This window comes from Entelurus aequoreus, linkage group LG08 (assembly GCF_033978785.1).
Source record: "Entelurus aequoreus isolate RoL-2023_Sb linkage group LG08, RoL_Eaeq_v1.1, whole genome shotgun sequence".
Lineage (NCBI taxonomy): Eukaryota > Metazoa > Chordata > Actinopteri > Syngnathiformes > Syngnathidae > Entelurus > Entelurus aequoreus.
The window spans coordinates 9,185,741-9,207,221 of NC_084738.1; the positions used below are offsets into that span (position 1 = coordinate 9,185,741).

A 21,481-nucleotide genomic window follows, 5' to 3' on the forward strand; every position below is an offset into this window, starting at 1 on the left:
CTTTTGGCTTGTACTGTATTTAAATGCATATTTCAGTTAAGATTGTTTATTTATTTATTTTTTAAATACACCTTTCGTTCACCAGCGATTAGTGGAACAAAATGGCCCCGTTTACACCGACTTGTTTTAAATAATGAAGCAAATAAATATTCAGCTGCACAAACCTGTTTCATGCAAAAATTGACAATAACAAGATCAAGACTTGAAGAAGGTACATTTTATTTGAAAAAAAAAAAAAAAAAAAAAAGTTAAATAAGCAACATGGATTGTATTATATAAACATTTGTGCAACCAAAAAAGAAAGAAGAGCACACACGGAGGCACTTTACTGCCTTGATATGCCAAACTCACCTGCAACAAAATATACAATTTGATGTTTTATGGAGGTGGGGGGCTACTGTAAGGATGGTTTAAAAAGATAAAGACGTCGAATGAATGTTTGCACCAAAAGAGTCGTCATGCAATCATTCGTACGAGCCACTAGTGGGAAATGGCGAGGGGGGGCGGGAGGAGACAAGCAGGACTCCATGATGGCACGGTTGACTGAACATGATCACAGCAGGTGAGCAGTCAGTCAGTATTTTTATCATGAAATGATTCACTGCATCTCTCGCGTCGGTTACAGGCCGTGACTCACCCGATTATAAAAGCGTCAACATCCAATGATGGGCACCACTAAAACGCGCACACACACATGTTTTGTACATCACATCGCAGCGACGTTCAAAGTACATTCATCTGACCGTCAACATGACTCCTCTCTTAGAAAAATGGATGAAGGGAAAGGAGATCAATACAAAAAAGTTATACGCCCAGCTTGTTGGCGATGGTCATGACCACTTTGAGGATGGGCATGAAGGCGGAGATCTCGCTGAAGTTGCTGCTGCTCACCACCTGGGTGTGCACCTCCAGGCCGCGCTGGTAGTTGTGGCTCGCCACGCAGCGGCCGATCTCGTGTAGGCCGTTCAGGATGTTGTGGGAGAGCTGGGGGGAGGCGGTGAGGGACACGTTCAAGAAGGTTCCGTTCGGGGATAGGTGGCGCGGGTTGACGGGGGAATAACGCGGAGCAAAGCCGATCCTTCCCGGTGAAGTGTGGGAAATTCTCCAGTCAACTCCAAGTAACCTTCAACTGCCTCACTATGACGACTAGGCTGGAGGCACTTTGACACTTACAGTTGACATGCCTTTCTCCAGTGGAACCGTTTAAGTCGACGTCCCTCGGGCTGGCTGACTCACATCGACCTAAGCTGTTGTCATCACTGAATATCAATCAATTTAGCTTATATAACAAATTATTGCCGCCTAATCCACACCGTTTTTTTATAAGATGAGTGCAGGTTCATAACTTGAGAGGCTTTGGATATTTCTTATTGCCGAGAGCTCAAACCACTCGTAAACGTTTTTGTGTGTCTGTATGCGGAGCAAAACTATGGAACAAACTGGACTTACAACACATGCAATGCCAAACTATTAATCGATTCAAACTATTATACAAACATGGGGTCTGGTTCAAATATAGAGATGAGGGTCTTTAATTTGACCTGCTGTTGTACTCTGTCTCAAAGTGTTAACATGTGCTCAATGTTTCCTTACCATTATTGCTATGTTGTCTATTAACATTGTTGGTATATTCATTATTCCTACATTGTTGATACAAATTATTGTTACAGTGTAATAATTATTGTTACCTGCGGTAATGCCATTATGATACGACATCTGTATTATAATCCTTGAACAAAGCAAGAGTGAAACTCATGTGAATAATCACTGAATGGAGAACTGGGGGTGGGATTAAATAACTTCTCTTCTTCCCACTCCCTTTCAGGCAAAACTGGACAATCATGCATTACCTTTTGCACTATATTAATTTATATTATTATGTGTTGTCAACTTTGTACTTTTTTATGTCATTGCCTGAAATAAATAAATAAATGAAAAAAAATTAATGAATGTTTATTTATATAGCCCTAAATCACGAGCGTCTCAAAGGGCTGCACAAGCCACAACAATGGACAACGAATATAGCAACTATAACCTTAAACTATAAGCAGCTACTTTTTCCTACGCTTTGCACCCTGCGGCTTATAAAACGGTGCGGTTCATTTACGGATTTTTCACAGATGACTGCCATAATGCAAATAGGTTAAACTGACACTGATGAGGTGTGTTATTGTTTGTGCAATGGGGTCATCTTTTGGACGAGTCAGCTAACTGCAGGTGCTGCAGTGCTCTTCTTTTTTAGAGCTTTCCACTGGAAGTGCCTACCGTCTGCTAGTCGTCCATAGCGTTTCTACTCGTATGGATTCTTCATTCATCACTCCAAACAATGTAAGTTTTACCATATAAATAAAACGGTTTGTACTTACTAAGCGTCTTATGTGTGATGTCTGTAAGAGTGTTGTAATCAATGTAATCAAGCGACCTATTACGCTACCATGTGTCTATGTTAGTATCATTAACTTACAGCGGCATTCTTTTTGTGTTGTTTCAGTTTTACAAATTCCTCAGTACACTCACCAAGACGTCACCGTAGAGTTATTGAGTCCATTTAGCTGATTAAAGAGCTAGCTTCCGCAGCTTGTGGGTCCATGACAATGACTTCTGTTTTGTTTGATCAGCCGTTTTACTGCAGTGTGACAGGCACCGTTGGAAACAACTAAGGTGTGTATATAAACAATTACAAAATAATTCTGTGTAAATAACTCATTTTGCATGGTATATACATGCGACTTCTAGTCCGGTGCAGATAATACATCGAAAAATATTATTTTCCCCTAAAATTTAGTGGGTGCATCTTATATATCGGTTGGAATGGTCCGGAAAATACAGTACCGTATTTTTCGGACTATAAATCGCAGTTTTTTTCATAGTTGGGCCGGGGGTGCGACTTATACTCAGGAGCGACTTATGTGTGAAATTATTAACACATTACCGTAAAATATCAAATAATATTATTTAGCTCATTCACGTAAGAGACTAGACGTATAAGATTTCATCGGATTTAGCGATTAGGAGTGACAGATTGTTTGGTAAACGTATAGCATGTTCTAAATGTTATAGTTATTTGAATGACTCTTACCATAATATGTTACGTTAACATACCAGGCACCTTCTCAGTTGGTTATTTATGCGTCGTATAACGTACACTTATTCAGCCTGTTGTTCGGTATTTTTATTTATTTTAAATTGCCTTTCAAATGTCTATTCTTGGTGTTGGTTTTTATCAAATAAATTTCCCCCAAAAGTGCGACTTATAATATAGTGCGACTTATATATGTTTTTTTCCTTCTTTATTATGCATTTTCAGCCGGTGCGACTTATACTCCGGAGCGACTTATACTCCGAAAAATACAGTACGTGCGACTTCTAGTCCGGTGCAGATAATAAATCGAAAAATATTATTTTTCCCTAAAATTTAGTGGGTGCATCTTATATATCGGTTGGAATGGTCCGGAAAATGCAGTACTTGTGACTTTGTGCAAAAACATAATAATAAAGTTTGAACTTTTGGCAGTTTTCTTCCAATTGTGCAAATGTTTGTGTTATGTTAGTTATGTAAAGGGGATGAAAGAGCAGCGCCTGTAAAGTCTCCAGCCAAAAGGAAAATAAACTTTGGTCCTAATGAGGAAACTTTGAAGATAAGAGGAAGTTCTTTTTCTGTTGCCCCTTGTAGCTTTATTTGTTGCTTTTTGTTTACTCTTTAGTTTTTGTTGATTTTGATAGAACATATCTGCTTTTGCACAAAATATGGTGGCAATACTAACGTTGAAATAAACAGAACGATCTTTAACTTCAACTTTATGCAGACAAACGTAGTCGACCAAATACAGGCAAAGCCAGCCTGGGAAGACATGTCCACACACGTGGAAGGCATAGTCGCGCTAACTTCCCCAGTCTGGGAGACGTCACTCCAACCGCATCTTTCACGGTGTTGTAATATATAATTAAACATTAGTCATGTTTAGCTATTTGTAGTGGTTTGTTCAACCCACACCAACTTTGTTATGACATATTCACTTTTACTTTTTATTTGTCTGGCTGCCAAGGAAAACAGTCCATCGCGCCCCCTGCTGGTTGCTATCTAGCAGTACAATCTAATACAGTAGGTCTCTGCATAGTCATCAATTTCTTTTCTCTGCTATATACTATAAATAAGTGTTTTATATAGAGGCACAATATTTTTTTTTCAAGCTGATACAGATAACTTCCTGCTTCTCAAGACCAATATCAAGTTATTTATAGCCAATAGTTTTTTAATTTAGATTTAACTGTAGTTTATGCACACCTTTCTTTGCGAAAAGCTTTTTTAACAGCGCAGGCATCTTCGTTGGATGCTAATACACGGTCCTAACGATGCTGGTGTTTCAGGTTTGATGTGTTGACCCTCGATGTTTGGTACATATAGCACGCAAAATGCCTTCCTGTGTAAAACAGTGAAAAAGTCCCACACGATTGACGACATTTTTGTTTCCAATGTGCTCATGGGAAATTTTACGACCGCTTACAGCACGCCTCAGGAAAGGAAAAGAAGCGCTTGATTCGGTCTCGCTTGCCCACCTACAGCAAAGTATGGCTAATCTCGCCTCTTCGGAGCGTTTTTTAAAATAAGGGCTTTTTTTTTTTTTTTTAAATGCTATAATTCCTCCCTTTTCTGTCTGATATTTATCGTGCATTCCTAGTTTTTTTATTGTTACTACTAGAGATGTCCGATAACATCGGGCTGCCGATATCATCGGCCGATAAATGCTTAAAAATGTAATATCGGAAATTTTTGATATCAGTTCGGAAATTATCGGTATCGGTTTCAAAAACTAAAATTTATGACTTTTTAAAACGCCGCTGTACGGAGAAGTACAGAGCGCCAATAAACCTTAAAGGCACTGCCCTTGCGTGCCGATCCAATCACGTAATATCTACGGCTTTTCACACACACACAAGTGAATGCTATGCGTACTTGGTCAACAGCCATACAGGTCACACTGAGGGTGATCGTATAAACAACTTTAACACTGTTACAAATATGCGCCACACTGTGAACCCACACCAAACAAGAATGACAAACACATTTCGGGAGAACATCCGCACCGTAACACAACAGAACAAATACCCAGAACCCCTTGCAGCACTAACTCTTCCGGGACGCTACTATATACACACCCCGCTACCTCTTATCCTCCCCTCCCAACCCCGCCCACCTCAACCTCCTCATGCTCTCTCAGGGAGAGCATGTCCCAAATTCCAAGCTGCTGTTTTAAGGCATGTTAAAATAAAAAAAAATGCACTTTGTGACTTCAATAATAAATACGGCAGTGCCATGTTGGCATTTTTTTCCATAACTTGAGTTGATTTATTTTGGAAAACCTTGTTACATTGTTTAATGCATCCAGCGGGGCATCACAACAAAATTAGGCATAATAATGTGTTAATTCCACGACTGTATATATCGGTATCGGTTGATATCGGAATCGGTAATCAAGACTTGGACAATATCGGAATATCGGCAAAAAAGCCATTATCGGACATCTGTAGTTAATACAATATAAAGTGGTTTGAGGCAGAGGACGCGCTCTAAAAAGCCAACTCACTCAACATTTTTCAGTCAAAAGATGCTTTGACAAGGCGCCATGTTTTTAAGACTCTGTACGTTCAATACCTGTCATTGTGGAGTGATAACTGTGAGAGGTATAATATTGGGTTTAGATTATCGAAAATTGACATTTTTTATGGGAGACTAAAAGGAAAGCTTGTATTTTTTTAATATAAATGATCAGTAATTTAGCGCAGTAGCTAACTCGCAACTATTCTAATGTGAAAACATTTTGCAACACCATTGGACATTTTCTTACCGAGTGCTCCCTCAGCTTGTCGTACAGGCATCCCAAACGCTTGGCAGCATCATCGAGCTTCCTTTTGGTTTGCTGCCAATAAAATGTGTTCAGAAACACCACATAAAATATATCTTCTACAATATAACAGTTCAAGACCTTACCGGGTCCCCTGCTGCGAGCTGGCACCGTTGCACCAGGCTGTCGAAAGTCGATTTGAGCACCATGTGTTCGGCGGGGATCTCCTTTTGCTCCACCCTCTCTGCTGGCAGCTGCTGAAGGAGCTGAGGAGGAGGCGTCGGCAGGTGAGGGGCACATACGTTTGGTGTAACCTGCTCGCATAATAGCGCCTCGTCAAACACCCACCTGCACGCTGGGTTCCTGAGGGGCTCCGGGGGGCACCTGGGCGTGGTTGTGTGGTTGAGGGGCCTCCACTGGGAATCCCATGACAGGGGCGGTGATGGGGGCGGGTGGGGTGTAATTGTCAGGAATCTGCTTTTGCACATTAAAAAGATAAAAATGAATTTGCTTTGAAATGAGACGAGTTTTATCAAATGTCAACTTACCTTCTTCTTCCTGGGTCCCCCTCGTACCGCTGGGGGGTCATTCCAGCCGTCTTGGGCTGCTAAACAAGAACACGGGAGGGCACAATGAGTATTGCATGCGGATTTATATTTTTTTTTTAGTCTAATTCACCACACCCAAGCAATCAGAGGTTCTATATGAGAGCATCTCTGTTAGTAACAAGCAATAAAAAAAAGTGCTTTAAAATATCTAAATTCAAGCCTAAATTACTTTGATTGTCATTCATATTTTTAGAATCAGCTAAAGCAAAAACAAATACAAGGTCTGCAAAATAAGAGATTTTCACCCAGTGCGACAAATCAAGAAATCAACAAATTGCAAGGATTGTGTTAACTTGCACGACAAGAACTGGTGTGTTGTATTATTCTATATCAGGGGTCACCAACCTTTTTGAAAGCAAGAGCTACTTCTTGGGTACTGATTAATGCGAAGGGCTACCAGTTTGATACACACTTAAATAAATTGCCAGAAATAGCCAATTTGCTCAATTTACCTTTAACTCTATGTTATTATTAATAATTAATGATATTTACATTTAATTGAACGGTTTAAAAGAGGAGAAAACACGAAAAAAATGACAATTCAATTTTGAAACATAGTTTATCTTCAATTTCGACTCTTTAAAATTCAACCGAAAAAAAAAAGAGAAAAACTTAAAAAAAGAATTTATGGAACATCGTTAGTAATTTTTCCTGATTAAGATTAATTTTAGAATTTTGATGACATGTTTTAAATAGGTTAAAATCCAATCTACACTTTGTTAGAATATATAACAAATTGGACCAAGCTATATTTCTAACAAAGACAAATCATTATTTCTTCTAGATTTTCCAGAACAAAAATTTAAAAAGAAATTCAAAAGACTTTGAAATAAGATTTAAATTTGATTCTACAAATTTTCTAGATTTGCCAGAATATTTTTTTTGAATTTTAATCATAATAAGTTTGAAGAAATATTTCACAAATATTCTTCGTCGAAAAAACAGAAGCTAAAATGAAGAATTAAATTAAAATGTATTTATTATTCTTTACAATAAAAAAAATACATTTACTTGAACATTGATTTAAATTGTCAGGAAAGAAGAGGAAGGAATTTAAAAGGTAAAAAGGTATATGTGTTTAAAAATCCTAAAATCATTTTTAAGGTTGTATTTTTTCTCTAAAATTGTCTTTCTGAAAGTTATAAGGAGCAAAGTAAAAACATTAATGAATTTATTTAAACAAGTGAAGACCAAGTCTTTAAAATATTTTCTTGGATTTTCAAATTCTATTTGAGTTTTGTCTCTCTTAGAATTAAAAATGTCGGGCAAAGAGAGACCAGCTTGCTAGTAAATAAATACAATTAAAATAATAGAGGCAGCTCACTGGTAAGTGCTGCTATTTGAGCTATTTTTAGAACAGGCCGGCGGGCTACTCATCTGGTCCTTACGGGCTACCTGGTGCCCGCGGGCACCGCGTTGGTGACCCCTGTTCTATATGCAATCCTAATTTTTGAAGCAGCTAAAGCAAAAACAAATGCAAGGTCAGCAAAATAAGAGATTTCCAGCCAGTGCGACAAATCAAGAAATCAACAAATTGCAAGGATTGTGTTAACTTGCACGACAAGAACTGGTGTGTTGTATTATTCTATATGCAATCCTAACACTGTCACCTTGGTCGTCAAACTGAGAATTCAGCCAAGGAAAGAAGCCTGCAAGTCACACGAGGAGGTAATGATGCGTACATAGGGAATGATGTCAGCTCGCTAGAGAGAAGAGTTGATCATTATATAAAGTGAGTAACATGACACCAACCCGCAGGAGGAGGAGCCACAGCAGAGCCCGCAAAAGGCTTTGCAGCAGGAGCTCCGGGCCCCCCTTGTGGGTAACATGATCCAAGAGGGGCGTAGGGACCGGTTGCCATGTGGGGCATCGGCCCCTGGTTTTGAAGAGCCCCGGTGTACATGGGGACCGGGGCTCCGGGTTGGGAGCTGGATGGCATGGGGCCTGGTGGCAAGGAGGTAGAAGGCATGAAGCTTGTTGGAGGAACCCCCGGGCTGGGCATAGGGGGCAGCCCCCCTGGAGCCGAGGACGAAGGCCGTAACGGAGGTCCTGATAAGTTGGCAGCTGGCATACAGGGGCCAGGAGGAGGGAAAATTGAGGGCCCGCCCATGGGTGGAGGCTGGAATTGTTGATGAGGAACATAACCTTGCAGAAGGACACAAATTCTGTAAATACACATATACTTGTGAAGGAGGAACTACTGGTCACACCTGGGACTTGAGACAGGTGTTGGGCGTATGGGGGGCTCATGGCTGGGCGGCTGGCACTTGGAGGCAGCACGTGGGAAAAGGGTGGCAGGCCCGGCCCGGAGCTGCTTGGAGGAACTTGAGGTTTGAACACCGCTGATGCCGGCACGGGAGGCTGCTGCTGCGGATGATGATGAGGAGGGAGGGGCTGATACTGATTCTGGAGTTTTGGGGCAAGAACAAAACCATAATGTCACTCACATAATGTCTCACCCCCAAATCCTCCACACGACACCTCCGCTAAGGACAGGCTAACCTCCTACAACCTCCGAGGACAAAGCTACGAACAATGGGAGATCGGGCTTTCTGCTCCGCCGCTCCCAGTCTGTGGAACGCTTTCCCTGACCACCTGAGGGCACCACAGACTGTGGATGCTTTTAAAAAAGGCTTAAAAACCCTTTTTTTTTTTTTTTTTTAAAAAGCCTTTTTTAAGATATATGCATACTAGTTTTAGCTATTTGGCTGTTCTAGATTTAATTTTTTTTAATTATCTTTTTATTTTTTTTAATACATTGTAGCACTTTGAGGTTGTTTACTCAATGTAAAGTGCTTTTTTTACAAATAAAATCTATTATTATTATTATGTTAGTTAGTTTATTACTTTGACCCATTCCATGAGAAATCAACTTTAATCCTGTAGGTGGCAGTAAGCAAGCTTACCATCATTTGTGCTTTCTGTGCAGGCGCATGAGAAGCAGCGTTGAGCTTGGCTGTGTTTGGAGGCTGCGGTTTGCCTGCAGCCTCTCCCTGAGCGTGGAACAGTCTGTTTCGCAGCATGGTGATCCCAGCCTGGGAAGATGAAGACACAAATGTTAGGACAAAAAGGTGTGGAAATGAGGACGGGTCACTTGAAACCTCACTTGATCAGAGTTCTCAGGCAGGTAGGCCATGGCCGTGGCCAGGCTGCCCTCTGCTGCCAAGATGCCGGCGTAGCAAGTCAGCTTCTCGGCCAGGAAGGGGCTCTGGACCCCCACCTCGCTGTTGCGAAGGCGCTCGATGGACTTACGCAACATCATGACTTTTTCCACTAGGTCCTGAACAAAAGAGAGGTCCCATCATAATGACAACAATAACTATTTTCTAAGTAATAACTGATTGGATTTACATAGCTTATTTCTCTTTACAGTGAAACATATCATTAATTCACGCCACAGTTTCTAAGCAATTCAAAATTGTAATTATTAGGTTTGGGCCAATAACACAAATTATTGTCAGCATTATTTTGAGACCAAATTAAGCACTAACATTTATAACATATTATTATTAAAGCAATTAACTTTTTTGGTTGCCATCCCTTTTCAACAAACTCAGGAAACTGGCTAGTTGATGGGATCATGTTGCTCACTCAGTTTGAAGCCGAAATATTCCCACATTGAGACATTTGGCTTTGCAATCATACTTTATCCTCCTGATTTTTGTGACTTTGCCGCGCTCCTCACTAGCGAGTCGCGACTAGCGAGGCTCTCTGACCATGCATCTTGTGTGCGTAAGATAGCGGTCCCACCTCCGCCAATCGGGAAAGTTAGTATCATTAACTTACAGCGGCATTCTTTTTGTTTTGTTTCAGTTTCACAAAATCCTCACTAAATTCACCAAGACATCACTATGGAGTTATTGAGTCTGTTTAGCTGATTAAAGAGCTAGCTTCCGCAGCTAGTGGGTCCATGACAGTGACTTCTGTTTTGTTTGATCAACCGTTTTACTGCCGTGTGACAAAGAATCAGAATCAGAATCAGAATCAGAATCAGAATAGTTTTATTGCCATTGTTTGAGAACGTGTTCACAAACTAGGAATTTTTCTTGGTGCAATCGTGCAACATAAAACACATAACACAGAATAGGTAATAAAATGGGCTGTAACTGTAACTGTAACAGGCACCATTTGAAATGCCAAACTAAGGTGTGTATATAAACATTTACAAAATCTTTCGGTGTAAATAACTATTTTGCATGGTGACTTCTAGTCCGGTGCAGATAATACATAGAAACATATTATTTCCCCCTAAAATTTAGTGGGTGCAGCTTATATATTGCATTTTATGGTCCGGAAAATACAGTACTTGAGACATTGTGCAAAAACATAATCATAAAGGATGTTTGAACTTTTGGCAGTTTTCCTCCATTTGTGCAAATGTTTGTGTTATGTTAGTTACGCAAAGGGGATGAAAGAGCAGTAGCTGTAAAGTCTCCAGCCAAAAAGAAAGAAACTTTGTTCCTGATGAGGAAGCTTTGAAGATAAGAGGAAGTTCTTTTTCGGTTGCCCCTTGTAGCTTTATTTAGTTTTTAAAGATTTTGATAGAACATATCTGCTTTTGCACAAAATAAGGTAACAATACTAATGTTCAACTAAACTGAACAATCTTTAATCAAAATGGTCTCCAACATTATGCAGACAAACGTGGTCGACCAAATACAGGCAACGCGAGCCTGGGAAAACATGTCCACACACCTATGGAAGGCATAGTCACGCTAACTTCACCAGTCTGGGAGACGTCACTCCAACCACATCTTTCACGGTATTGCAATATAATTAAATATTAGTCATGTACAGTTATTTGTAGTAGTTTGTTCAAAACACACCCACTCTGTTATGGCATATTCACTTTTACTTTTTATTCGTCACTCCCACCTCCGCCAATCGAGAAAGATTGTAGATGAGTGTGTTAATTTAATTGTGATATTGAATAAACACGCTCAGGTGCTGAGAGCAATGCACAGAGTGAAAGCATCAGACAAAGAAAACAAACACACACAGACACATATATGGTAATTTAACGATGACGGCAAACTAGGGATGTAAGGATAAACAGTAATCAGTGTTTCCCATAAACTGCCAAGATACCTGTGGCGGTGGGGGCGTGGCTATGGGCGTGGTCACCATGCCATCATCGAGTAATTTGCATAATTTACTACAATGATATGATTTTTTCTAGAAAGGCTCAAAAAATGTATACTTACTAATTAATAATAACAGTTTTGTTTTAAACGTCCATCCATCCATCCATATTACAATATAATTACAACACTTTATGTACATATTTATATACAGATTTGAACAATAAGTTATTCACTGAAATATATTTATTAATTGTGGTTCTTACAAAAAATATATCTTATAAAATATAAAAGCTAAAATGTCTCTTAAAGCTCTGCCCCTTTAATTAGTGCATACTAAATAATTTAACTTTAGCCTACTACTACAACCATATTATTTACCAGCAACATAAAGTGAAACAGAGGCAGAGGTGTCCTGCCACAGTCAGTAACAAACAGAAAACAGTAGTGGTCAAATACAAATAAGGCAACAAGAGAAGCATCCTACACTTCTCTTTTGTAAAGTAAATCTGAACAGCCTATATGGGCATCTACATCAACTATATGATTTTCCTGAGAAGCTGGACAGGACCACAAAAAAAAAAAAAAATTAAATTAAATTAAAAAAACAAAAAAAAATTTTTTTTAATTTGTGGCGGACGTAATTCTTTCATGGCGGGCCGCCACAAATAAATGAATGTGTGGGAAACACTGGTAATAATGATAACCACGGTAAAACTCCCGACGGTTAATATTACCTTTTTAAAATAAAATTATCGAAAAATCGGGATTGATAGCCCCACTTTAATAAACTCATGGACTGACTGGCGCCAGCTTGCTAGCTTAAATGCTGACATGAAAACAAGAGACATTATTGTCTTTCCCAATTGACATACCCCAATCTAAACTTATACCACACATTGCTATCAGAGCAACTAAACTGAGAGAGAGAGAGAGAGAGAGTGAGAGAGAGAGAGACAGAGACAGAGAGAGAGTGTGTGTGTGTGTTTGTGTGATTATTCTATACTCAGAGGAATACAAGACTGAAGTGTTTTTACGGTGTTTTCAAGGACCCCACAAGAAATAATAATAGATTTTATTTGTTACGCACTTGTAATTTCAATAAATGTTATAGTGCTACAGTACAAAGTAATGTTTAAAACAATAAAATCTTAGCCATTAATACTGATAAAATACTAAGACTAAAACAGTATCAGTGAAGCATAAGAAATACAAAACATGCTAAATAGTGGCTTGCCTAACAGTGTATCTATTTGTTTTTGTTATTTAAAAGAAAATAGGTTCATCAAAAAATGTCAGTGTGTGTAAATGTACACCTTCAACAATACCATGATGATAATGACAACCAAGATAATTTTGGTCATAATAATTGTGATATGAAATGTGCATATTGTTACATCCCTACGGCAGATTATTAAATTAATTTTCCTCTATCGTTAGATTAATTGATAGATCGACCCAGGCCGAGTAATTATAATTAAACTTGTTGTAAAGTTGTGTATTTACCTCTAAACCGAGAGGAGAGGAGCAGTCCCTGTGCAAGGCCCAGCACTCCACCAGCCTTTCAAGGTTTCCAGAGCAGATGTAGCACAGACAGGCCTGCAGGCAGTGTTTCTCTGTCCCCTCTCGCTCCAAACGGCCTCCCAGAGTATCTATCAAGACATACAAGGTGCTATAAAGTCACAGACGTGCTGCCGTTCTCTTCGTAAAAGGTGCGGCAACTAACCGCACAGATGTGCAAATTCTTCCGGGTGAGCGTAGGTGAGGAGCGCGGCGAGAGCCTCCTTCCAGTTGTCCAGCTCGCAGCTTTGCACAATGTCTTTCCAGTTCTGGGTCACCACTGACGATATCAGCTGCAAAACAAAGTAATTAATACCATTCTGCGGGGAAACAAGCACATTCTATTCTCACCATGGAGACACTGTTTTTTTGCTTGCTCAGGTATTTCTGCTGCGTCTTCTTGAGCAGCTCCTCTCCGCCGCTGATGGACAAAAGGATGGCTTCGGCGTAGCGGCCGTCGCTCAGACACAAATCCACGGCTCCCTCAAAGTTGCCGACAAGCAGCGCTTGGCTTATCAAACCGTTGGTGTCTATTGTAAAAGCACATCCTTCGTTAAGACACGCTGGTCATTTTCTGCCATCACAATGCGTTTTTAAAAGGCGATTGACTTATTTACCACAGGAAATTGGGATTTGGAAATTTGCTTTGGGGTTCTGGCTGAAAAAGTCTGCGGGTGAAGCACAGCCTGACGTCCTGTCATCAGCTACTGCATCTGCTTCTTCAGATCTCTGGAAACATAAGGACTACAACTTAGAGGGCGTAACTAATAGCAAGTACTAAACGACCAGTACGAGTATTAGCTGCAGACCTCAGAGGACAGCTGCAACATCTTTTTAGCCAAGTCCTCCGCATCCACGGCGTGTCCATTGGGTTGAAAATTCTTCCCCAAGCATTTGGAAATCTGGATTCAGAGATACATATTGGTATCATTCCCAGAAAAATGGGACTAAAACATTTATATTAGGGGTGCACGATAATTATCGGGCAGTTATGAGAAATTATGACATAACATCGATAAATCTGATTACATTAAAAAACAGCTCAGATCCCAAAAATACTTCTCCGTACTGTGCTGAAGGTGGGTTATGGTGAGCAAATCAAATGCTCCTGCTGTTAACAGCCTGTCGTAAATTTCCCCTGAGCTCATTGAAAATGGTGTGGGACTTCTTCACTGTTTCAAAGAAAGACATTTCGCCTGCTACACTGCAAAAACTGAAATCAAAGTAAGATTAAATATCTCAAATAAGGGTGATATTTGCTTATTTTCTGTCTGATAAGATAATTCTTCTCACTAAGCAGATTTTATGTTAGAGTGTTTTACTTGTTTTAAGGGTTTTGGTCCTAAATTAACTCAGTAAGATATTACAGCTTGTAGCTGAGATTTTATGACCTATATTGAGTAAAACATGCTTGAAACTAGAATATCAACTGTTGCAAAGCTGTGTCATCAACACTCAGGAATATGAAACTACTTTTTTTAAAGTAATAATTTCTTATTTCAAGCATGAACAAAAAAAATCATGACTTAGACACAATTTTGTGTCATAATTAAAACAGATGACAGCCAAATGGACTTTGCTGTTTTATTTTCAATGGAACAATAGAAAATACGTACTCATATAGTAGTACAGTTGGCACAGTACAGTAAATGGACAGTTAATATTTAAACATTTAACATGTGACATTTCAAACTATTTTGAAAAGAAATAGTTCATGCACATTCAGATGAATTCTTCAAAATTACAATAAAAAACTGTTTGGCCGGGGGCCGGGCTGTATATATGCGCGCTAATTGACTGAAAGAGCACGCACTTGGTGCGATGATGTCATGTTATCGATGGGAAAATGCATTTTTAGACCATATGATTTGCCTGAGCGGCTAGTAGACCCTGAGAGTAACAAGCGGTTGCCTTGTTGCCTTTCCATTAAGAACAATAAATTAGTTTTTAGTATAAGTTTGCTGGTTTCACTGGCATTTACTTAATTTAAGAATATTTTTCAACACATTGAGCAAAAAGGTCTCTTTTTTTTTTTTGCTACCAAGAAAAGTGCACTTGTTATTAGTGAGAATATTTTAAAGGTATTTTTTGGGTTCATTGAAGTTAGCTAATTTTACTTGTTTTGGAAAGTCTTGACAAGCCAAATTTTCTTGTTCTTTTGGCAGATAATTTTGCTTAGTTCAAATAAAACACCCCTAATTTTTGTATTTTTTTTTCTTGTTTTTGAACACTGACTTTTTGCAGTTTATGTGTGGCAAAATATTTGCAAGGAAAAGAAAAAAAACATTGAGCTTCAACACATCAAACCTTATCAGCCACCTGAAACACCCAGCATCACTACGATGGTGTTTTGAAAGACTATGAAGATGCCTGTTTCTAAAGCAACTGCATCAGAAGGCAAACAAAGAAAAGGTGTGCACAAACTAAGGTTAACTATAATTAAAACAAAAATGGAAAGAGTTATTGGTTGTTTGACTTGAAGAAAGAAGTTATCTGTATCGGCTTGGGGAAAAAAATTGTGCATCCCTTATTTATAATTGTGTAGTTTAATGTTATTAGGAAAGTGCATTTGTACAATTACTCCTAATAGACGCCTGGTACTTAGTGTAGTTGTGTAAATACACCCCAGAATACCTTTTTTTCCAGTTCCTCCTTACTGAAACCCAAAAGTCTGAGGAATTTAACGCGAGCTTCATCTTCGAAATTCACCTGTAAAAGAACCCAAAAAGGAAGTCAATTATCTGATGTTTCGAGTTGTGTGTCCACATTTTGGGGACACGCGTGCCTACCAGGAGGAACTTCCATATGTCCTGCTCGGCCTCCGACTTCGCACTGTGGATCTTGGCCTGGCAGTAGTTGTTGAAGGAGCCTGACTGCAGAGCCACCTGGAGCTCCCTGGAGCGCTGCAGGAACTCTGTTTCCGTGGTAACCTGGCTGACAAACACCTGTCTGGGGACGGGCTGGGGGCTTTGCACCGCGGGTGCCTTGGGATTCTCAAACGTTATCAGCTTACCGCCAAACTGAAGCACAAACAAATACCGTATCAGTTGTGCCTTAGCATGGAATAAACAACACTTTTTTTCCCCCCCACTGCCTTCCGCTTACAGCAAAGGTGGCCCCCACCGGCCTGCGCACCCACTTGGGGGGCTTCTTTAGAGGGGGGACGATGGTGTCCTGCACCGTAGGCTGAGGAACCTGCAGGGGAGGAAGCACCTGGCCTGTTCCAAAGGGATCCATCGTATCAAAGGATGAAGAGATCTGTCAAAAACATGTTAAAATGCGATTACTAATCAACAGCACCCCCTAGTGGATAAAACAAATTAACTGTGCTTGCTACCTTATCTGCGGCGTTTTGCTGCTGCGCCTTCAAGCTCCCTCCCATTACAGAGTAGACGGTGATTTTGCCGTCAAACGAGGCTGCCGAGAGCAGAGCGGGATTCCTGGGACACCATTGGACATCGAAACACCACTGGTTGGTTGTGGGAAGCTCGTAGATAACCTGCAGGAAAAACATGGTGTCTTAATACAGTGGAACTAGGGCTTTAACGATATCAAAATCTCACAGTACGATATTATCAAGGCATTGAGGCCACAGTATGATATTATTGTGGAATTGTCCGAAAAAAAAGACTTGGTAAAAATGCCCTAGTGAATTTTTAAGATAAACACACTTAATGTGATTGAACACAAACATAATGCTCAAATGTTCTAATCATATTTATTACTACAAACATGCATTTTTTAAGTGCAAATAATTGTGCGGAAACATTCACTGTTTCAAGAAAATATAAAACAAACTTACAGCTGAGTGTCTCTAAAGTGACAATGTAAACATCCAGTGTAACAAGTGTAAAACAATAATGTTCAACTTTTACTTTCTAAGTAGCCGTGTCCTCTGCGGTGAAAATGTTTTTCTATATTGGAAAATGCTGTTCCTCTGAAAAGTTAACTGACAATTTAACTTTTAATAATGCAAAGACCTCAAAAATTGATGTTGAGCTTCAAATATCTTTTCCGGATGATGGTTTATCAAGTAGCTTCTCATATTTCCCGCGTTGTGCAGCGTCCGCGCTCTCCCTGTGTGCTTTCCCTCCGCGACGGTGCACCTGTGTCGCCTTGGAAACACTCGAGACAGAGGTAGCGCTTTAGTACGCAGACCCCTGCCAAAGAGGTTATGTTTTCACCAGTGTTTGTCTGTTTGCTAGCAACATAACTCAAAAAGTTAAGGATGGATTTTGTTGAAATATTCAGGAAATGTCTATAAAAAACAATTCCTTGTATCTACTACGGACACACTTCTCCCGCATGCTACCTCCTTTTCTCCCTTTTACGGCGTTTGACGCCCCCACCTTACTCGTCTCGCACAGCATACAGCAGGGGTGTCAAACTCATTTTAGCTCAGGGTCCGCATGGAGGAAAATCTGTGCACACGCGGGCCGGACTATTAAAATCATGGCATTAAAATTAACACATAAAGACAACTTCAGATTGTTTTCTTTGTCTTACTTTGGTCAAAAATAGAACAAACACATTCTGAAAATATTACAATAAAAATATAGAAAAAAGTACCGAATGAAGAAAGTGAATGAATGTTTATAACTGAATAAATGTACATAGGCATAAAAAATGTTTTTTCTTTTGTATTATTTTTTTAATGAATTAAGTAACGTTTATGACAACCTCTTTCCAAAACACAATATAGAATGTGAGATATAACAGGATAATGCATACATTTATCATTTGTTTTCAAAACAGTTACAAAATAGTGGGACCCCATTTTTATAGATAGATAGATAGTACTTTATTGATTCCTTCAGGAGAGTTCCCTCAGGAAAATTAAAATTCCTTGATGGGGGGGTCCCTGGGACCTCATTATGAAAATTCCTAGCGCCAACACTGATGGAGTATTTGTGCGTGCAAAACAGCAGCAGGCGGCTGTGGCCTGCAGGCCGTTTCTAATACTAATCAAATATCATATTCTCAGATAATTCATTCCGGCCTGCGGACCTTGACACATAGGGCGTAGAGGATGGTGGGAAATGTAGTGCATTATCAGACTGGCCAATGCAAAAAAAGCCCCAAAAAACTCCACTCACCACGTTTTTGTTTGACAATGTCACTCATCACGACATTATTGTGAGGACTTTGAAATCGCAATAACGTGGTATCTATAATACTGTTACATCGCTAAGTGGAGCCCTTCACAGGACGTCATTGTGCGCATTTAATGCTGTCTAGACACAATGTACAGTATGTTGTTGTCAGCGATTGACAATATTACCTCAAATGTCGACGTAACATGCTAGTCAGGTTACTTTTAGACCTCCACCACAGATCCCACCTCACTCCTACCCACTTCTCTAAAGTGGGCTGGCTCAAGGTGGAGGACAGAGTAAAACAACTTGCACTGAGCCTAGTCCATAAAATCCGCTACACCTCCCTGATACCGAAGTACATGTCAAACTACTTCCTTAACGTAAATGACCGCCATAACCATAACAACAGAGGGAGCTCCACTAACCACGTTAAACCCAGATTCCGATCCAACAAAGATCTTAACTCATTCTCTTTCTATGCCACATCAATGTGGAATGCGCTCCCAACAGGTGTAAAAGAAAGGGCATCTCTATCCTCCTTCAAAACCGCACTAAAACAACACCTCCAGGCAACTTCAACCCTAAACTAACTTTCTCTGATGATGCAATTGTTGATGACTGAAGTGTTGATACCAACCAATCATAACCCCCCCCCCCCCCCCTCCATATCCCACACCCCGGATTGTAAATAATGTAAATAATTCATTGTATATACACTACCGTTCAAAAGTTTGGGGTCACCCAAACAATTTTGTGGAATAGCCTTCATTTCTAAGAACAAGAATAGACTGTCGAGTTTCAGATGAAAGTTCTCTTTTTCTGGCCATTTTGAGCGTTTAATTGACCCCACAAATGTGATGCTCCAGAAACTCAATCTGCTCAAAGGAAGGTCAGTTTTGTAGCTTCTGTAACGAGCTAAACTGTTTTCAGATGTGTAAACATGATTGCACAAGGGTTTTCTAATCATCAATTAGCCTTCTGAGCCAATGAGCAAACACATTGTACCATTAGAACACTGGAGTGATAGTTGCTGGAAATGGGCCTCTATACACCTATGTAGATATTGCACCAAAAAGTCATTTACCACATTAGCAATGTATAGAGTGTATTTCTTTAAAGTTAAGACTAGTTTAAAGTTATCTTCATTGAAAAGTACAGTGCTTTTCCTTCAAAAATAAGGACATTTCAATGTGACCTCAAACTTTTGAACGGTAGTGTACTCTGATGATTATCTTGTGTGATGACTGTATTATGAAAATAGAATATATCTGTATCATGAATCAATTTAAGTGGACCCCGACTTAAACAAGTTGAAAAACTCATTCGGGTGTTACCATTTAGTGGTCAATTGTACGGAATATGTACTTCACTGTGCAATCTACTAATAAAAGTTTCAATCAATCAAAAAAAAAAACTGGACACATTTTTTATAAAAATGACCTTATTGCATCATTGACTTGATGACTTGGACGGAGTTTCACTGTAATGACGTTACCTCTGCAGTGTTTGGATTCCAGCAGAGGATGCGATTGTCCTTAGCACTACTGAGCAGGAGCTCGGAGTCAGCCTGGCTCCAGGAGATGGACAGAATTCCCCTTGAGAACAACAAGAGACAACAGTCAGTCTTTTTTTTTACCCTAGATCGGCGCAAAACAAAAATCCTCACCGCGTGTGATTCTCAAACACTTTGAGAGGCGACGTGGCAAAACGCAGGTCCCACATCTGGATGACGGGGAGGCGGTCGTCCTCCGAGGCCAGCACCAACTGAGTGGCCACGTCGGGGTGCCACATCATCCCAGAACAGTGCATCTGGAAACACAATGCAGATTCAATGTAACATTACTCTTGTTTTATTATATTTTCTAAGGTGGGAATGATAAATATCAGACCAACAATTATACATGATTAGGAAAGTACAATAGACACGTAATATATAGCAATAAAGAATGCGTTCAATAAAACTTTCAATCTTTTTTTTTTCTTCTTTGTTGGAAGAAACCGGAAGATGCAAAGCAAGGTTGGTTGCATGATAAAGGCATTCACTCTCAAGCGATCACTGATCAGTGGAGCGACATGCTAAAAGGCAATCCAGTAACAGCATCAGCTATAACTTTTGGTTGCGCCATCTTGCAGTCTTGTGGTTTAATCTTAAATGAAAAGCATAACTAAAAATAAGTGCTGCAGAGAGCGAATAAATTCTCAATAAAACAGGAAAAGTCACCTCAACAGTATGGCAGTTTTGGGAATTTTTAAAAATGGACCTTAGTCAGACCAATGTGGTCTGGAAATGATGCAAGGCAAGGCGCTAGTCCCTACCAACACCAAGAATACCACACCACCTTAGCTCACCCTTTAGAGCACAGCTGCAACTTATGGCACTAAACATGCAGAAAATATTTCTTCTCAGGTTTCTCCATATTTACATTTTCACACTTTGCACTATTTTGTCACACTTAATTAAGCAGTTCTTACGTATTTCTTATTTTTGCACCTTCATTTTAGGAAGTTTTTGTTAAGTATTCAATGTGATTTTAGAACTTTGTTTACATTGTTGGAGTGTTTTCCATGATTGTGTTGACGTTTCCTTTACTTTCTGCCTTGATAGCTGAGGGGATTATGATCAAGGGACGGTTACATTTTAAATAAAAATGTTTACATTTAATACATTTTCTCCTGATCTTTATTTTCCATAGGTTCTAAAAAAAAATTAAAAAATTAAATAATTATCTATATCTACCACGATATAAGACACTTATATTGTGATACAGTTTTCAGCCATATCACCCAGCACTGTATATGAGGAATTATGACGTGACACCGATAAATCTGATAATATTTTTTTTTTAAAAGCTCTGATAACCAAAAGAAAACCTAAATAAAAAAAACTCCAATGGAGGCGAGATTACTCATATTGTGCTGTAGGTGGTTTGAGTGAACAAATCAAGCGCTCTTATCTCATTAGGGGTTGTAAACTTCCCTTGAACTCAGTATAAATAAACACATCGTCGATTGTGTGGGACTCCTTGACTGTTACAGAGGAATACATTTGTTATTCTATTTGCACCAAATGTTCTGCAAACATTCTGTGTGAAGGGCAATACATTTTATTAATTATTAGGGATGGGAATCTTTGGGCACCACACGATTCGATTCAAAATCGATTCTCGATTCAAAATCCATACTTTTTAATAACATTGGGTGCCAGTTCTATGACTAATTACTTTCTTCCATAAAATAGACAAACAGCTCTGATAAATGTTTATATTACTTAAAAGAAAACTGGTTTTGTTTAA

General features: G+C 39.4%; 1 protein-coding gene across 5 annotated transcripts in view; it reads right to left on the minus strand.

Annotated features, from left to right (window-relative positions):
• Positions 1–202: 202 nt before the first annotated feature.
• The window catches only part of sec31b (SEC31 homolog B, COPII coat complex component), a 30,672-nt gene continuing 9,393 nt past the window's right edge, over positions 203–21,481 (minus strand). For 2 of the 5 annotated variants that reach the window (XM_062055474.1, XM_062055475.1), the window contains exons 7-27: positions 19,855–19,997; positions 19,684–19,783; positions 16,430–16,591; positions 16,198–16,350; positions 15,882–16,112; positions 15,727–15,801; positions 13,902–13,994; positions 13,710–13,821; positions 13,444–13,622; positions 13,259–13,385; positions 13,039–13,184; positions 9,558–9,731; positions 9,358–9,486; positions 8,662–8,857; positions 8,204–8,596; positions 8,062–8,100; positions 6,392–6,450; positions 6,192–6,320; positions 5,990–6,109; positions 5,847–5,918; positions 203–984 (exon numbers count right to left, since the gene is read on the minus strand). In XM_062055474.1, the coding sequence (XP_061911458.1) occupies positions 805–984; positions 5,847–5,918; positions 5,990–6,109; positions 6,192–6,320; positions 6,392–6,450; positions 8,062–8,100; positions 8,204–8,596; positions 8,662–8,857; positions 9,358–9,486; positions 9,558–9,731; positions 13,039–13,184; positions 13,259–13,385; positions 13,444–13,622; positions 13,710–13,821; positions 13,902–13,994; positions 15,727–15,801; positions 15,882–16,112; positions 16,198–16,350; positions 16,430–16,591; positions 19,684–19,783; positions 19,855–19,997 (3,012 nt within the window). In that variant the 3' untranslated portion in view covers positions 203–804. The remainder of the gene's footprint in view (positions 985–5,846; positions 5,919–5,989; positions 6,110–6,191; positions 6,321–6,391; positions 6,451–8,061; positions 8,101–8,203; positions 8,597–8,661; positions 8,858–9,357; positions 9,487–9,557; positions 9,732–13,038; positions 13,185–13,258; positions 13,386–13,443; positions 13,623–13,709; positions 13,822–13,901; positions 13,995–15,726; positions 15,802–15,881; positions 16,113–16,197; positions 16,351–16,429; positions 16,592–19,683; positions 19,784–19,854; positions 19,998–21,481) is intronic. The other 3 variants (XM_062055476.1, XM_062055479.1, XM_062055477.1) reach the window with 3 other exon arrangements.